Source organism: Lepidothrix coronata, unplaced genomic scaffold, assembly GCF_001604755.1.
Source record: "Lepidothrix coronata isolate B3197 unplaced genomic scaffold, Lepidothrix_coronata-1.0 Scaffold72, whole genome shotgun sequence".
Classification (NCBI taxonomy): Eukaryota; Metazoa; Chordata; class Aves; order Passeriformes; family Pipridae; genus Lepidothrix; species Lepidothrix coronata.
In genome coordinates, this window is record NW_016690252.1 from 1,581,051 (window position 1) to 1,598,151 (window position 17,101).

General features: G+C 52.2%; 3 protein-coding genes across 4 annotated transcripts; 1 reads left to right on the forward strand and 2 right to left on the reverse strand.

Annotated features, from left to right (window-relative positions):
- On the forward strand, positions 1–12,599 carry KIAA1161 (KIAA1161 ortholog). Of its 2 annotated transcripts, none has more exons than XM_017819015.1 (2): positions 1–50; positions 7,222–12,599. In XM_017819015.1, exon 2 carries the CDS (start codon positions 7,346–7,348, stop codon positions 9,380–9,382), a length of 2,037 nt encoding a protein of 678 aa, XP_017674504.1. In that variant the 5' UTR covers positions 1–50; positions 7,222–7,345; the 3' UTR covers positions 9,383–12,599. The 2 variants fall into 2 exon arrangements, with proteins under 2 accessions (XP_017674504.1, XP_017674503.1); XM_017819014.1 differs by lacking the exon at positions 1–50 and adding an exon at positions 2,659–2,815 and having other exon boundaries at positions 7,222–12,596.
- Positions 1,920–3,334, reverse strand: LOC108499307. The gene is made up of 3 exons (XM_017818999.1): positions 3,289–3,334; positions 2,341–2,752; positions 1,920–2,280 (listed from the first exon to the last, which is right to left on the reverse strand). Exons 1-3 carry the CDS (start codon positions 3,332–3,334, stop codon positions 1,920–1,922), a joined length of 819 nt encoding a protein of 272 aa, XP_017674488.1.
- Positions 12,600–14,166: 1,567 nt separating the features above from the next.
- LOC108499323 (uncharacterized family 31 glucosidase KIAA1161-like) lies at positions 14,167–17,095 on the reverse strand. Its single transcript, XM_017819020.1, has 2 exons — positions 15,942–17,095; positions 14,167–14,990 (listed from the first exon to the last, which is right to left on the reverse strand). Exon 1 carries the CDS (start codon positions 17,070–17,072, stop codon positions 16,551–16,553), a length of 522 nt encoding a protein of 173 aa, XP_017674509.1. The 5' UTR covers positions 17,073–17,095; the 3' UTR covers positions 14,167–14,990; positions 15,942–16,550.
- Between the last annotated feature and the right edge of the window lie 6 nt (positions 17,096–17,101).

Sequence of the window (17,101 nt, forward strand, 5' to 3'; positions counted from 1 at the left end):
CGCCCGGAGCCCCCCGGCCCCGCAGACCCGGCCATGGCCCCGCGCCCCCGGTGAGTCCGCGGGTCCCGGGCCTGCCCCCGGGGCGGGTGTGGGGGGCGCAGCCCCAGCACGGGGGGTGCGAGGTGGAGGCGGGCGAGGGGTCCCCCTCCCGCAGACCTCAGGCTGCCGGCGGGAGTGGGGATGGCTCGGGAAGGCCCGCGGGGACCGGAGTGAAGGTGGAGAGCTTCGCCCTGACCTTAGGGTGCGAGCCTTTGGCATCCCGCCGTGCAGGGACCGCTCGAGTTCTGTCATGGGTGGGAGTCTGCCCGCCCGGAGGAGATGAACGGAGCTGGGAGACACGTCCCCAGCTCCAGTCGCCAGGTGCAGCTTCAGCTTTTGCCGCTGGATAGATGCTTGGTAGTGAAAACTTTGCAGATGGGTGCACGCAGCAAACTGTGCCATTTGCCGGGTTGGGTTTGGAGTGGTTTTTGGGACAGCTCCGCCATCACTGGCCGTGGCAAGGAGCACCCAAAGAGTGTTGGAAAGCACAAATGCTACTCCCTCTTTCCCCCTCCCTTACCGCCTTGGGATACTCATGATGCACAGCCAGGTGGACAGTGAGGTTTGGGAGTTTGTGTCTGTATGACTGGATCTGCACATGGAGCATGCAAGGGAGCCCTTAAAGGGAATGACGACTGCATTTGGCCCAAGGTTGTCCCGTCTCATTGACTGTTGGATACAGATGCAAATTCAGGGACCTGAGTCGCCAGTCCAGCTCTATTAGCCATCCACAGCTCTCTGGAACTGCTCAGTGCCTGGAGTTTCATGGTGACTCAATGGCTGGAAAATCGCCGGGGCCGTGCCAGAGGGATGTGCTTATGTTTCCATTTCTCTCCCATATCGTGTTGTAGCACTTGGGTGTTGGGGTGAGCTCAGGTTTCAGCCTGCTTCAGCATCTGGAATGCTGAGTGCTCCCAAAGTGCTGAATCAGCTTTTTTAATAATCGGGGGGGGGGCAAAACAGGGCACCAGGTCCTGCTGTGGGGTAGTTTGTCTTGGAGGAGGGAGATGAGTAGGAAATGAGATTAACACCCGCTTTGGGGAGAGGCTGTTGGAGTGATGAGGTGTTTGATGGCACACATCGTGTACCAGACGGAATTGGGCTGAGGGACCAACAGACAGCGGCAAAAACACCGAAATCTTGATGTCTGTGAATCTTATATGGTACACGTGACAAATGAAATAAGCTAATAGTAAACTGATTCCTCGTGTGGAGGTTTCAATGCCTGGCTGCTGGGCCACCTTACCTGGTGCTGCTCCTTGGTGGGAGTGATGAAATTATTGTAGTTATCACTCTCGTTTATTTGGGGGGAGTGATTTATGTCATCCTGGCATGCAGGCAGGTGGAACCTCTTGCATTTGGTGTTTTGCTTTTGCTGCTGTTGGGCACGAGAGCTGATGGCCCCTTAGGTGCCAAGAAGCTGGCTGCTGGGCTCTGGGCTACTCCATGGACTGCAATTTTGGAGCCAGGCTGCCTCCAGCTCCCTCAGGGGCTGTAAGACTTCTCCAAGGTGGACAGAGAGATGTCCTTGAAGGGAGAGCCCTGGAGCTTTCTCTCCCTTATGTCCAATGCACTTTGATACAAGTGGACCAGGACACCTCACTTTGTTTTAAAGTCTCCACAAATCTTAGAGGTTCAGATAAATTCAGGTGCCGTGATGTGCCTCCAGGCAGGGGAAAACAAGAGCCTCTGGTCATGGTTTAGTCATGAGATGTCAGCACCATAAGAGGTGTGCACGGTTAAAGTGAAAAACCAGCTTATTAAACTTCATCTTGCTAATTAACACAGGGTGAAGAACAAAGAAAGACAATGTTGTAAAGGGGGAATTATCAGGGGTGTTAAATATTAAGTCATCTGCTGCCAGAATTGGTTCCCAGTGGCTATTTTGTATTCATGGTCAGACACTGGATGAGGTGTCTAAATGGATTTGGAGCATCACTTGACACTGGAAGCTTTAAAGGACAAAACTGGGTTGTAAAGTCACGATTCCTACAGTATAGGTGAAAGTATTTAAGGCTGGGCAGAGCTAATGCCACAGCTTCAAATCTCCTGCCTCCTCTTGCAGACGGAGTGAGGTCCTGGCAGCATGTCTGCACTTTGCAGATGAGCTCTGTATTCACGTGGCCCCCTTGGATTCGGGATTTATCCTCTGGGTGCCCAGTGCTGTTTAATCCTGGCTTACAAACCAGCCGGCAGCAGTGGGACTGCTTGTTTCTTATGGCTCGAAGCAGTCTCATTATCCTGCAGGATCACGACACTGCTTAAAATCGCAGGATTTGGGGGGGGGGGAAGAAAACCTACCCCAAACCGTGTGTTGGGTTGTTTTTTTGTTTTGTTTTGTTTTTTATTTTGCTTTCTGATTCTGGAGCTCCTGTGAGTGCAGGAGGGAATGAGCTTTCGCCGGCCCTTCTCGCCCGCCTGGCAGGGAGGGGAGATGCCAGCCCGGATCCCGGGACTCCGGGAGTGTGCCCGTGTGCCCCGGCAGTGCCTGCGGCAGCTCCCCTTGGCCGGGCGCCGCTTCCCTGGCACACCCTGGCCAGAGGGTTGGCTGCTCCCGCATCCGTCACAGTGCCTTGAGAGAACACGCCGGTGACGTGCCGGTCCCCTCCTCCTGCTCGTGGACGCGGAGCAGCCGGCTCGGAGCCCCGAGACGCGATGGAGAGGACGAAGCTGCCGGGGAGGCGGAGGTGTAACTGTGCTCGGTTTTTATGTGCTTAAAAAGGCATCTGTGATGAAGCCAGGCGGCAGGCAGGGATCCCCGGGAAGCAGTGGATAGGTAAGTACCCGGGGCACCGTGCCCCCGGCGGGATGAGCTGCCTGCTGGCTGGGCCTGTCCGTATCCAGCAGTCGAGTGCTGTGGGGAATTTGCAACAGCCCCAGCAGCGAGGGTCTGTCACTTTGCAGGAGGGGCAGGCAACCCCCTCCCCGCAGCCTCTCCCTGAGCCCCTCAGACCAGGCAGGCTGTCGATCCCTGCTCTGACCACAGCGCGGACGGTGAAGGTGAGGGTCCCCCTCGCTATCCCTGCTAGGGCAGAGTCGCTGCCCTGGCTCAAGGGCCGGGGGTCTGTGCCACCCCAAGGTGGCTTAAGCATTACAGGGATAAACCCAGAGCCCTGGGGGGATCTCCTGTGGTATTTGGGAGGATCCACAGGACTCGGGAGGGAATCGGTGCCTCTGATCCATGTGGAGTCAGAGTGTGTGGGGAGCAGCCCTGTGCTCCGTGAAGGGGTTTTTACCAGGTGCCCCGACCTGTCCCACCTACAGCACCAAGCAGGTGGAACAGTGATTTCACCATATTTGACCCCACAAAGCCCTTCAGAGAACTCCAGTGCTCTGCTGCAGACCCCTCCAAGGGAAATTAAACCCTCAGGAAGGGTTTGCTTGTCCTCCATCTCAGGTGTGCAAAGTCTCTTTGTCAGGGCTGGTTCCCCACAGGGGGTTCCAGACTGGGCACGTGGAGGTGTTTTTGCTCCCACAGCTTTTTTGCAGAGAAGAAATTTCTTTTAATTTGCTATCCTGATTCCCTTCTCTTGTATGGGGTTGGAGGTGCCTCCTGCTGAAAGCTGCAGCGTTTCTGTGCTGTTTCCTTAGCTCGACTCCTGCCAACATGTTTGGGGAGGAGGCGGTAGCACCTTGCAGCGTAGGCAAGGGCTTCCTGGCATCCCGGCGTGGGAAATGGGTGTGTGTCCCCAGCACAAGCTTGGCCCCCAGCATGGTTCAGACCTGACCCTTTCAGGGCAGTAGAGACCAGTTGTATGTTATTGACCCTCTTTAAATGAATGTCCTAATTGCAAAGTGGCTGGGGTTAGTGGTGCTGTGGGTCTCGCAGCCCGTGGTTAGCAGCGGTGTTGGTAAAAATAGAAGCGGTCAAAAAATGGATTTTTATTTTTACTCCGTAAAGTGTGTCCTGCTCAGATGTTTTGCTTTCATCTTGGGCTGAGGCAAGATGGCTCGCTGCTTCCACAGAACACAAAGAAAAAGCTTTGTTTTGGGTCAGCTGGGAAGCTCCAGCACAGCAAGCTGCAAACATGCTGTTTGACTTTGACACTCTCCCTCCCCGTTTTCTTTTTCTTTTGATTGTTGTTGGTTTGGTTGTTTTGTTGGGTTTTTTTTGTTTTTTTTTTTTTTGAGGAGTTAAAGGTCACCACAATGTCGTCTTGGAGCAAAATAACAAGTTAGCATTCCAACAAAAAATGTTGAAACACGCAGTTCATGAGCAGGCACCTCTGCAGGCTGCAGCTCGCGAGTGAGAGGTGGAAGGCGTCCCTGGGGAGCCTGGGAGACTTAGCTCTCACCTGGGATGGAGCCATATCTCCCACTGGAGAACATGCATTTTGTTAACAAGGCAAAAAAAATACAGGGACTGCATGGGCACAGAGCAGGATTGGGTTTGGAGACCTTTCTGTCCCATCAGTGTGCTGGGTGATGCCCAAAAACATAGTTCCAAGTGTCTTTGTTGGAGCAGTCTCCAAGCAGGCAATGTCCATCAGCCCACAGGGTTTGATCCTGGCCCAGCCATAGCAACCAGAGCAGCATTAAATCCACCAGCTCAGTCACCCAGCCTTCACATCCCTCTGAGGCAGATCAGTGTCCAAGGGACACAACAGGCTGCAAAATCTTTCTTAAAATAACACATTTATTTCTCTACTGACAGCGGCAGTGATGACTCCCTCATGTATGCCATGAGCTCCAGCCCATGGGGGGTAAAAGAAGGAAACAGACTAAAAATAGAGCAGCTTGGAAGTAGTTCATAAATAATAAACCAGCCTCCTGAAAGGGAGATAAAAATCCAGAAACTCCCTAAAGCCTTGGGTGCTGCTGTCAGTTTTACATGGAATGAGGAGGTGGCTGTCGCCACAGTGGCAGTATCAAACATTTCTTGGGCTTAAAACCCTAAGTGAGAGTTGGAAAGAAAACACCATTTTCCCCTCTTTTTTGTACAGAAAATATGAAAACTTTAAAAAAATTACTTTCCCAAATAATTTGCAAGTCCTGCTTGATGGAGGCTGCATTTTATATTTTTCCCCCTGAGCTTTGCAGTCCCCAGGTAAGGCAGGACTGAGACAGAGGTGACAGGTATTTGCATCTCTCTCTCTCTGGCATCCCAGAAATTCCCAGTGCTGAGAGGGAGGAAGCTTTTTTGGGCTCAGCATACCCATTTGTATTTCCAGAAGCATCCTACCACTTGCGGCTTTGCTCAGCTGTGCTGGTTTTGGCCAAGATCCTTCCGCAAACCTTCCTCCCTGCCATCCCCGGTAAAGCCCTGTGCTGCTTCTGGTTCATCCTAAAGCAAAGCAAGAGTTGGGAGAAAAGATGAAGGTTTATTCCTCTTCCCACCACCAGCTTCTCCCTGCCTTTATTGCCCAATTTTTGCTGGGCTCAGCTGGCCTTGCATCACATGTGCTGGTGGGTGAGAGTCCCACTGCCCTCCTGGGGGCAGGATCCATCGCTGAGTGACACAGTTGGAATGGCTGGAGCTGTCCCCATCCTGTGGGGAGTGAGGGCTCCGTGGGAGTTGGCCATGGGACAAGTCATTTAACTAAACCTATCGCCTGTTCAGGCTAATCGCTTCCTAATGCCTCCGTAATCCCATTTAAAGCAACTGGCAGTCTAGAAAGTTACTGGCTCCCAGGGGAAGGTTAAAATGACCTGTCTGGCTACACAAAAAGTTCCCCCAACTGCAAGGTCTAGTTCAATACACGCTTCAAGATGATTAGAAAACACAGAATGTTTCGTTTAGCCTGTGCACAGATGCTGCTGTGGGTTTACACATGGGCATGCCTGTAGTGGAGCAACAGGGCTTAGGTGGTGCTCAGGACCCCTTTCTGCTTCTCTTTGCCTTTTCTGGGGAGAAAGGTCTGTTTGAGGCGCAGAGTGTTCTGGCTTGTTGCGCCTGTGGCAGGGAGAGGGTTCTGTGTTTCATTTTGGATCTTTTTCTTCCCTTCTGTTAAGAAAGAAACCAACCCCTTTAGAGGGAGCCTCTGCAACCAGTTTCATCTGTGCCCCAGAAGAGGGCTTTTGCCCTCTGATTTTCCCGCAGCTGGCAGGTTTCCAGCCCCAAAGCCTGGGGAGGAGGCAGCGTGCCGTGTTTGCTGGCACCGGGCAGGTACCGGCCAGCTGGTCTGCAGCTCTGCAGCTCCTTCCCCCTGCCCCTGCTCCTCCTGCAGCTGTGTTTGCTTCTCACTCTCCCGTGTCCTTACTTTACTTTTTCCCCTGGATCCCGGGCGTTATGCTTGGCGGAGCTCAGCCAGATCATGGCCAAGGAAAAGCCATTAGGCTCTTGGCACAGTCCGCTTCCCCGGGGCCACGCAGGGGAGAGAGAGATGGAGCTGAAACACAGCCTGGAGCCTTACTGCGCAGAGGAAGAGCCCGTTGGAGGTCCTGCACTGCTCACTCCCAGCAAAGTTAGCTTTTCTCCCACACAGAGCCCTTGTAGAGGTCTGAGCATGTGGCAGAGCCAGCTGCTCTCCTCTGGCTGGGGGCTGCTGGTGTGGCACCTCCCACAGCCACGCTTTGCTGCTTACTGCACCCCCTACATGCCCCCGAAAACCAGCCATGAGCAACTGGTACCCCAGCCGTGTTTGGCTCTCTGGGAGCTGTGGAGAAGCATGGATTTTCCCACCTTCACTGCAAAGCATCACCCAGCTGGAGCAGCTGGGACATGCTGGGGACATGCTGGGGACATACTGGGGACAGGAAGTGGATGGTGCTGCAGATGAGTTGAATTAAATCTGCCAGGGAGGCAATTTGATTAAAATTAGGAGAGGCTGCCTGGAATTCATTACGTGGTGTCTTTTATGGCTCTTAGTTATCCCTGTCTCTTAAAGACACTGTCAGTGGGCTGATCTGGCTCCTGTTCAGCTTCCTTCTACTCCCTCCCAGCCTCCACTCCTGCCTCACTGAAAGGCTCCCAACAAGAAAAGAACATTAATTATGGCAATGATTTGGTCCTTGTTGCCCTGGGGTTGTTCTCGGCGTGGGGCCCAGGCTGTTTTCCACATGTGTTGTCTTGCCTGGGGTAATTGGAGATGGTGTCTGGTACTCGGAGTACAGCACCTGGCACGTCACAGTTGGGCAATGGGGGGCTGGGGGAGCTGCTCAGACTGAGAGAGCAAATGGATGACATGCTGTCCCTTGATTCAGAGGTTTTTCTGACGCTATTTATATCCCCTTCTTTTGCAGAGATGAGTGTTCTGGGAGTCGGTGGAAGTGGGAACTCTCCTAACAGTCCCTTTTTCCTCTGCTGAGAGACCCTGACGTGTTTCCTTCCCACTCCTCTGAAAAAAACTGTAGAGAAAACAGCACCATGTACACCTTCCTGCCCGAGAACTTTACACCTGTGAAGCAGAAGCCCTCCAAGGAGCTGAGGCCCATGCTCGGGGCCATCTTGCTGGGCCTCATGCTGTTCATCGCCGCAGTGGTGGCCTGGTGCTACTACACGGTGTCCCTGCGGAAGGCGGAGCGGCTCAAGACGGAGCTGATGGACCTGCGGGCGGACGGCTTTGTCATCAGGAACCAGCACGGGGAGGTGGTGTTCCGGCTGGCCTTCCGCTCGGGCAGCCTGGACCTGGAGTCGTGCTCCAAGGAGGGCGAGATCCTGAGCTGCACGCGGTCGAGCCGGGGGCCGCTCAACTTCTTCATCCAGACGGTGAAGCCCAAGGACACGGTGATGTGCTACCGCGTGCGCTGGGAGGAGCTGGCGGCCGGCCCGGCGGTGGAGCACACCATGTTCTGGGAGGATGCCCACTGGTACGGGGGCTCGGAGATGAGCACCCAGCACTGGCCCATCCGCCTGGCCGGCTACCAGGAGCCCGTGCCCTACGTGACCAGTGACGTCTACTCCTTCCGCGACAGCTTTGGCGGCATCCTGGAGCGCTACTGGCTCTCCTCCAAGGCGGCGGCCATCAAGATCAACGACTCCGTGCCCTTCCACCTGGGCTTCAACGCCACTGAGCGCGCCCTCTTCTTCCAGGCCCGCTACAAGGACTCGCCCTACAAGCCCCTGCCGGGGCAGCCGCCCTTCCCCGAGCTCAGCTACCGTGTCTGTGTGGGCTCCGACATCACCTCCATCCACAAGTACATGGTGCGCAGGTACTTCAACAAACCCTCCAAGATCCCTGCCGAGAACGCCTTCCGATACCCCATCTGGTCCACCTGGGCACTCTACAAGAAAGATATAAACCAGGATAAAATTCTGCAGTTTGCAAGAAACATCAAGAAGTACCGTTTTAATTGCAGCCACATAGAGATCGATGACATGTACACCCAAGCCTATGGGGACTTTGATTTTGACCCTGTCAAGTTCCCCAATGTGACGGAGACGTTTGCAAAACTGAGGGAAGATGGGTTTAAGATCACTCTGTGGACTCACCCTTTCATAAACTACAATTCCTCCAATTTTGGTGTGGGGATTGAGCGTCAGCTGTTCATCAAGGAGCCGTCAGGGCGTCTGCCAGCCATGGTGGAGTGGTGGAATGGCATTGGGGCCATCCTGGACTTCACCAACCCAGCAGCCCGGGACTGGTTCCAGAGCCACCTGCGCCAGCTCCGACACAAGTACGGCATCTCGTCCTTCAAATTTGATGCAGGCGAGACCAGCTACCTGCCCAAGCAGTTCAGCACCTTCCGGCCGCTCTCGGACCCCAGCATCTGGTCCCGGCGCTACACAGAGATGGCCATCCCCTTCTACGAGCTGGCCGAGGTGCGGGTGGGCTACCAGTCCCAGAACATCTCCTGCTTCTTCCGCATCATCGACCGTGACTCCGTCTGGGGCTACGAGCTCGGCCTCAAGTCCCTCATCCCCACGGTGCTCACCATCAGCATGCTGGGGTACCCATTCATACCGCCAGACATGATCGGAGGGAACTTCCTCCCCAATAAGACAAAGGGGGCAGTGGAGATCCCCGACCGGGAGCTGTACGTGCGGTGGCTGGAGCTGTCGGCCTTCATGCCCTCCATGCAGTTCTCCATCCCGCCCTGGCTCTACGACAAGGAGGTGGTGGAGATCGCTCAGAAGTTCACGGAGCTCCACGAGTCGCTGGTGGCCCCGCTGCTGCTGGAGCTGGCCGGGGAGGTCACCGACACGGGCGACCCCATCATCCGTCCCATCTGGTGGATCTCGCCCCGCGACGAGGCCACTCACAGGATCGACTCCCAGTTCCTCATTGGGGACACCCTCATGGTGGCACCTGTCCTGGAGATGGGCAAGCAGGAGCGGGATGTCTACCTGCCGGCGGGCAAGTGGCGCAGCTACAAGGGGGAGCTGTTTGAGAAGACCCCAGTGCTGCTCACTGACTATCCCGTTGACCTGGACGAAGTTGCCTATTTCCTCTGGGTGTCCTAACAGGCTTCTTCCCCAGCTTTGGAATAACCATGCCTTACCTAGGACTTTCTAACAGATAATAATTCTAATTGCACATTTCATTTGAGACTGGGGTGGAGGAGGGGAATTATATAGACTTCACTGTTCTTGGGGATAATTTTTTTTTTATTTGGGGATTGATCTTGTTTTTTTTAATTTGGGTCAGTTGGGAAACTCTGATTGGGTAACAGTAGGCACCAAATTTCTCTCTATAGATCAATAAGAAGTTGTCAGTCTGTCTGCAGACACTTAGTAAACCCAACACCTTTTCAGTTCCCAAGGATTTCAAGATGTGGAGGTTGGTTAGTGCCAGTGGTAGCGTTTCTAGTTCTGTGGGAACACCTGGCAGTGGGTATGAGGGTGTGTAGTGTGAGAGGGTTGCTGCAGCACAGCCTGCCATAAGTTTTAAATTATGGCAAATATATTCAAAAGGATATTTTTAAAAACAGAAAGCAAAATATATATATATATATATATATATACATATACACATATTTTTTTACCCCTTTTGTCTAGCATGGCACTGGACTAACAGTTGCCCTGTGCTCCTGCTTTCCTGGCTACCAAGCAGGCCAGGTTACTCGATGTGTTTTAATTTTATGGGATGCTTATTGCCCGCTGGGACAGCTGCATCCCACCTCCTCGCCCATTTGACACCCTGTACAAGGCTCTTGCCTTTGCATTTTGCCCTGGGCATCAACATTGCCTTTCCTAGAGCGGCGCTGCCCATACCAGCGCATCCCATTAGTCTTTTTTAAACATTTATGAAACCGCTTTGTTACGTGATTATCCTGCTGATGCCATCCTTTTTTGGTTTTTAAGGACAGATGAGGTTTGTTGCTGGCAGAAGGACTGCCTGGAGCAAAGCCGCTCTCAAGCACTAAGTGTGGCGCGTCCCCAGGAACAGCCGGTTCCCGCGAGCAGCACGTGTCTGGGATCGGCGGGAGGTTTGCTGCTAGCCAACTTGCCCGTGGGTGGAAAACACCGGCTTTCTGGACTGATGGGTCTGTGCCAGCGGGTGTTCTCACTGCGCCCACGGAAACGTTCTCATCTGAGGTGAAATTAAACCAATACCCGCCTCAGGTCGCGGTTAGAGGTGATGACTTGGGTGAGGGTTTTTCTGAGTCAGCCCTCTTCTCTCTCTGGGAGAGTCCTAAGGATCCTAAGGGTCTTCGTCAGGCAGCTGGAGGTGGGATTGCTGTCAGAGGCTTCTGGAGGGGACATGGGGTGATGTGATCCTGCACCCAAAGTCCCCTGCAGCTGCAGAGATGACTCTTTCACAGATTCCCCATTTGCTTTTATACAGAAAGATGCATTTACGGAGACTCGAGACAGAGCAAGCAGGACTGAAGTCTGGCAGCCTTCCTCCCTAAGGAAGGACATTCCTGGCTGTGCCCTGGTTTGGGAACGCGTGTCAGCCCCTGAATTTTTAATGAGCTTCCGCAGAAGCAATTGAACTACAATGGCTGGGAAGGGTTGGGGCACCAGCCAAGGACAGCTCAGTATCCTTGGGGCTTCTCCTAGGATTGTATCTGGGCTGAGCATAGGTCCAGCATGAGTCTGCCACTGAGGGAGATGGTTCATGTTTTGGGTTGAGTACCAGTGAGGATCTTTCTCAAAGTACGTCTCCTACCACTGGGCTTTACAGGAGGCAGAAAAAGATGCACTAAACCTGGGGGCTGTGGTGGAATCCAGGAGGAGAAATTTAGGTGTTAGGGGCAAAATCTGAATCCAGTTTTATAGTTAGGAAGGGAGGAAGTCTGGTTTGAAGGACTCTTTGGAACATCCCTTAAGATCTGAATCTGCCCTGCATAATTTGGTGTTTCAGCCTCAAAATGAGATGTAAGGGGAACCTTATAGGTCCTTGCCCAGCTGGAGCACAAGTATGTTCCAAAGCCTATTTCTCAGGCTTGTAATTCTGAAGCACTCAAGCTTGTTCCTCACCACCAGTATGAAGAATGATTACAGCACCAATTACAGATTCCTTCTGGCAAGGAGTTAATTCTGGAATCTCAGCATCATTCATCAGGGCACTAGCAGGACTTGGGCCTTGCTTGGAGGGTGGAGGTGAAGGTAAGGATCTCCTGGAGATGAGTCTGGCCAAAGCCTACAGGGAGGACAGGGTGCGGAGACACCTCCAGAAATTCATAAAGGTCATGCCTTGATAGGCTCCAGCTCTTCCCTTTCAACCTGAAATACTTGTCATCCCTTGGTATGGGAGTCATTAGGTGGAGGGGGTGTTGCTGCACAGCTCAGCTGCCAATGTAGAAGTGGGATCCTTGGCATAGGACTTCATGGGAAGGATCCCAGGAGATATTGCATGTCTTCTCTTCCCCCGTTTCTGTGCCACTCACCACATCCCTCACTAGTAAGGGATGAGACTGTGTGAAGAGAAACACAGAGTTCCTCTTAGCATCCCTCTGCTATTAAAATGATGGGAGCAGCCAGATGAGTGCCTTCAATCTCCTTTCAGTGGTATCAGGCACTGTCAGGGAAGTCAGGGAGGAAATTCTCCATTAGACACACTGTCTTCTTTCCCCTCCCCTCAAAAGAAAGGCTTTTATTAACAAAGTTTTAGTTTTCTTTTTATTTAACTCTATCATAAATGGGTAAGATTATACAGTACCCTTTTTTTTCTAAATGCTGTATGGCTATTCAGGACTCCAGCAAGAGGAAGGATAAAGCTGCTGAGAGGATGTAAGGGCTGGTGTTGGGAATAGACTCAGCAGTGCTGCCTTAAGGCGTCTCAGGCTTCTAGGTGCCCTTTCCATCCAACTTTTTACCAAAACCACTACTTCTAACACTGTGCTGTAGCACTGCAGGACTTGAGGATCTCTCGGACCTTGTAGACCACAAGCTCTGCACAGACACCTTGAGAACTGCTGGTAGGGGGATTTCTCTGATTTACACCATGAGTCACTGGCCAAAGCAAGAATTAGCTTGTCTCAGCAATGGAAAAGCCCCAAAACAGGTTTGGGAGTTGGATTCAGCCTTTCCACATGTGATGCTCATGTGATGGAAGTTTGAAGCTTGCGCTGTTGTGTATCAGGTTTCCTGGGTGCTTGTGTTTGCACATGCTGTCCTACGTCAGACTGTAATGCTGGTGGGTCTGTTTTTAACCACTTTTGTAATTCTTAATTGGTATGAACTGTAACATGAATCACCCTGATTGAGATAAAATTTTGGAAAACAAAAAGAAGTTTAACTATGTTTATCTTGACCAAGTTGCTTCAGCTGGTGGTTCAGGGGTACCTGGGGCTTTTTTTACCCTTATTGTCACTGAAATCACAGTTGAGATTTTGTTGTTTTAATTAAAGCTGGCAGCCTGCAGCTTTGGTGTATGTTTTAAAAGGAGGAGCTGGCAGTCACCCCACTGTTGTGTTTGCAGTGGTGGCAGACAATCACACTGGATCAAGGATTGCCCTCTCTTAGGTCCTGACAGCAAGGAAAATAGCTGTGCCTTAGGGGTGGCCTGGAAAAGACCATGTCTGGGCAAACCCCAATGTTGTGTCAACCCCAGGGGTGGGACCCATACTGTCATGCCCATTTTTACTGATATCCACCCAAAAAAAAGGCTAATCAACACTGACTCGGGGGGGTTTACTAGTCCACACTGTTCTCAGAGGACACATACTTTGGGACTGTTTGCAGGAAATGAAGAAGAGGAGCCTGCCCTCAGCTCCCCTCGGGCACTCCAGAAGGTCCTTCTGGGCCCTGGCTGTCCCCACTGCCCAGGGTTCCCTTTTCCAGATGGCACTGACAGCAAGGACGGGGATGGAGTAGATATTTGTGGCTGTGAAAGTCCCAGGAATGGAGCACATGAAGCTCATTTAGGAGCCTGCCTTGCCCCACACCATCCCCCTTTGCCCCACATAATGTTTTTCCTTCCCTTTCCATTGTTAACTGCACAAACCACAGCTGCCTTGTGCCATCAGGCATCAGTAGCCCTGGCCAACACATTCAGCATGGTTTAAGAAATGAGAGGAACTTCAGTTCACTCCTTTTGCAATAAAAGACATTTTCCCATTGCTGTTCCTTTAACTTCTTCCTTGGATGCGAGTGGCATCCATACACTTGGCTGATGATTACATGGAGGGTGAAGCTGGCCCTGCTGAAGACCTTGGCAACTTGCAGCAGTCACAGGCTTGCAGCAGATCCTCAATAATGCAGAGTCCTCCTTGGAATCAGTGCTTTAGGTTTAGGTTTGGTTTGCATCCTCCCAAAAGCTGGTGCTGTGTGTAGAGAGGGTGTCTGAGGTTTGTCGGGGATATGGGGATGGCAAGCGGGGACAGCTCTGTGCTGAGTCCCAGCTAAAATGGCAGTGCTTGAAAACACATCCACAGCTGAGTATTGCACAGGGGGGAGTGCTTATGGCAAAGTCGAAACACCACCAAGGCTAAAGCAAAAGCCCAGGTCATAACTGGATTTCAAGGAGGTGCCTATGGTGACAGTAGAGCAGTGGGTGCTAACCCATGAGATCCTAGCTGTGAGCATGTCCATGCTGCTCAAAATAACAGCTTTTATTGAAAGTAAGAAAAAAACAACATGCAGGCAGACCCCAGGGCTAGGGAGGACCGTGGTAAAAGGAGAAACTGACGGCAGCAGAGACCTTTAGGGCATGTGGCCAGGCTGGCAGCTCAGGAAAAAAACAACCTCCTCAGTCTCAGCTCGTCCGGAGCCTGGTGGGAGCTGCCAGCCTGTAGATGCCTTGTGCCAGGAGAGTCATAAAAGATGGTCTGGGCTGATGCAACATCCCAGAGGCCAAGTAGAGAAAACCAGAGATTTTTATTTCTTTTATTATGTTGCCAGGAGGGCTAGGTGGTTTTTATCTCAGTGATCATCAAAGATTAAGGGCAATAAACTGCCCCTGCCAAAAAATAAGCAGACTGGGGTGAGCTGTGTGCTGGGGCAGAGTCCCATGCCACCAGCACCTCCAGCAAAGAGCTCTTGCTCAGCACTGGGAGTGCAATAAACCAATCAGGACTGAAGCTTAGCAAGGCAAACAAGATGTTCCTCTGTCAGCACACAGCCCTGGTGCTGCAGGAGGGTGTCGAGAGGTGGCTGCGGTGCCACCTGCTCACAGGATGCTTCCAGCACCCATCCCCCATGGTTCCCTGTGGCTTGGGTGGGCAGCAGGGAAAAGCACTGGTGTAAAGATTGGAAAGGGATGGGGGAGGCATTTTTGCAGCCATGGTACCACGCATCTCATGTTATCTCCAGAGTTTGCAGAAAGTGATGCCTATTTTTTCCACCCAGTCTGTGATGCAGGTGGGTGGCAGAGCTGTGTGTGCATACAGAACACACTGATTACACAGGCAGAGGTGCCATATGAGGGGGCTGGAGTCTGGCTCTCCCACCTCTCCTCAGCATCGAGGGCATCAGCTTTGCAGAAAGCTTTTTTTTTTTGGTGCAGCAACAACAGCCAGAGGAATCTTGCTGGGCCCCTCCAGGACCCTCTGGTTCCCCCAAGCTCATATGTCAGGGACTCCTTGGGGCTTCAAAGCAGCAACAGAGTAGCATTCAGAAACACTTTCTCAACCTCGGGGGAGATGCGTTCCTTGGAAACTACTATGCTGGAATAGAAGAAAGCCTACGGTAAGGATTCAGAGATATCCTGTTAACTCTGAACACAACTGGCAGACTGATGAGCATTGCCTTCCCTTTCACATCCCTGGACTAAAGTGGGGTTGTCCCTCCCCTCAGCCACACCAGCAATAGCATTACTGCAGCTTCAGCTGCTTTCAGGGGCATCTAGAAGATGTTCTGGCTCATCCAGAACATCTGGCATTGCTCTTGTGCCACTGTGCCCACACAGAGTCCTCTCGGTACAACAGACCCCCTGATGGGTAACAGGAGTCTGAGCCAGTTTTGGGGCTGCTTCACCTGGACACCAAACCAGCCCTGGAGTGAGTGCGATGTTCTCCAGCCCCTGTTTACCTTTTGTATGGATCAGCTCTGGGACAAACCCCTAAAGAAGGGAGCTTTCTCCTGTCCTGGGGCCACACAAGAGCTTTACCTCCCAGTTACCTACAAGCAGTGTGCTGGGGTCAGCAAAGGGATCTGTCTCTCATTTTGGGAAGGCACATTGCATCCCAGAGACTCTTGGGCTCTCCCAAACTGCTCAGATGTGTCACCTTTAAGCTTTTGTTTGTTTAAAAACAGCAGGGAAGGTTGGACCAAGAGTGGAGAGCATTTCACAGCCTGCCTACTACAAGCCTTCAGGAGCTGCTGACACACCTTCACTCAGGAGAAGTCACCTGTGTGGGCAGAATACCGGCTCATGGAAAGGGATCTCCATTAGCACAGGGTGGGAGAACATTTTCAATGGGGAAACTGAGGCAGCAGGGCACTCAGGCTGGTTTGTTAATTGTCTGAACTCTCTGAGGAGGCCAAGTCAGGCCCTGGGACCTGACAGATTGCACCCTTTGGCTGTAAACATGGTCCCAAAACACATATGGGAGCACTATCAAGTCTAAACCCTGACTTGGTACTATGTATTAATCTTTACTACCATGAGATTTCACCACATTTACAGGCTTACCTGAATCCACACCATGGACATGATTCTCAATAATTTATGAAAGGGGGAAAACAGTTGCCACAGCATACAGCAAGTGCTGCAGCTTTCTTCTCCTTACTCAGATGGCCATGGGAAGTGTAAACTCCTCTTCACGCCTGCATCAGTTCCCATCTGTTGTGCAGGCTGCAGTTTGGGTGCCTTCCTCTTCAGGATAACCACAGACTGCTTTTTGTAAAAAAAAAAGTAATTTGCTGCAGCTGCCTCCTTCACTAAGCACATGAAATTTTAAATAACTCAGGGGATCAGCTGTGCAACTGGGTAACAAAGGAGTCCATGTAATTTCCTTTATAAACAAGAAGCGTGCATGGCATTTCTTGGTGGGAAAAGATTATGAGCAGAGACTGTGTTTCTATACATTGCACTTGTCACACTGCAATAACAAAGACACTCATCCAATATATATTAATTAGTTATGGAGCACCACTTGCTCCATAAAAAAACAGAAGTCTCAGTGTTTTCTTCAAATTTCATAATGAAGTGTTTCTATGTAAAAAACTATACCAATTCACAGGTCACTAAATCTGTTGGTTAATTAATCACTGAGTCCATTGCACACAGATGAGGACCATGTTAGGACACCCAGAGGAAATAGGCAACTTCGTCCAGGTCAACGGGATAGTCAGTGAGCAGCACTGGGGTCTTCTCAAACAGCTCCCCCTTGTAGCTGCGCCACTTGCCCGCCGGCAGGTAGACATCCCGCTCCTGCTTGCCCATCTCCAGGACAGGTGCCACCATGAGGGTGTCCCCAATGAGGAACTGGGAGTCGATCCTGTGAGTGGCCTCGTCGCGGGGCGAGATCCACCAGATGGGACGGATGATGGGGTCGCCCGTGTCGGTGACCTCCCCGGCCAGCTCCAGCAGCAGCGGGGCCACCAGCGACTCGTGGAGCTCCGTGAACTTCTGAGCGATCTCCACCACCTCCTTGTCGTAGAGCCAGGGCGGGATGGAGAACTGCATGGAGGGCATGAAGGCCGACAGCTCCAGCCACCGCACGTACAGCTCCCGGTCGGGGATCTCCACTGCCCCATTTGTCTTATTGGGGAAAAAATTCCCTCCGATCATGTCGGCAGATATGAAGGGGTACCCCAGCATGCTGATGGTGAGCACCGTGGGGATGAGGG

Bases quoted from the DNA above. Each gene is read 5' to 3' on its own strand.
- LOC108499307 (XM_017818999.1), bottom strand. From the start codon at position 3,334: ATGGTGAAATCACTGTTCCACCTGCTTGGTGCTGTAGGTGGGACAG. The intron at 2,753-3,288 runs GTCGGGGCACCT...TGCCTTTTTAAG, and splicing joins TGGTGCTGTAGGTGGGACAG to CACATAAAAACCGAGCACAG. The intron at 2,281-2,340 runs GTAGGTTTTCTT...GTGATCCTGCAG, and splicing joins AACCCAACACACGGTTTGGG to GATAATGAGACTGCTTCGAG.
- KIAA1161 (XM_017819015.1), top strand. From the start codon at position 7,346: ATGTACACCTTCCTGCCCGAGAACTTTACACCTGTGAAGCAGAAGCCC.
- LOC108499323 (XM_017819020.1), bottom strand. From the start codon at position 17,072: ATGCTGGGGTACCCCTTCATATCTGCCGACATGATCGGAGGGAATTTT.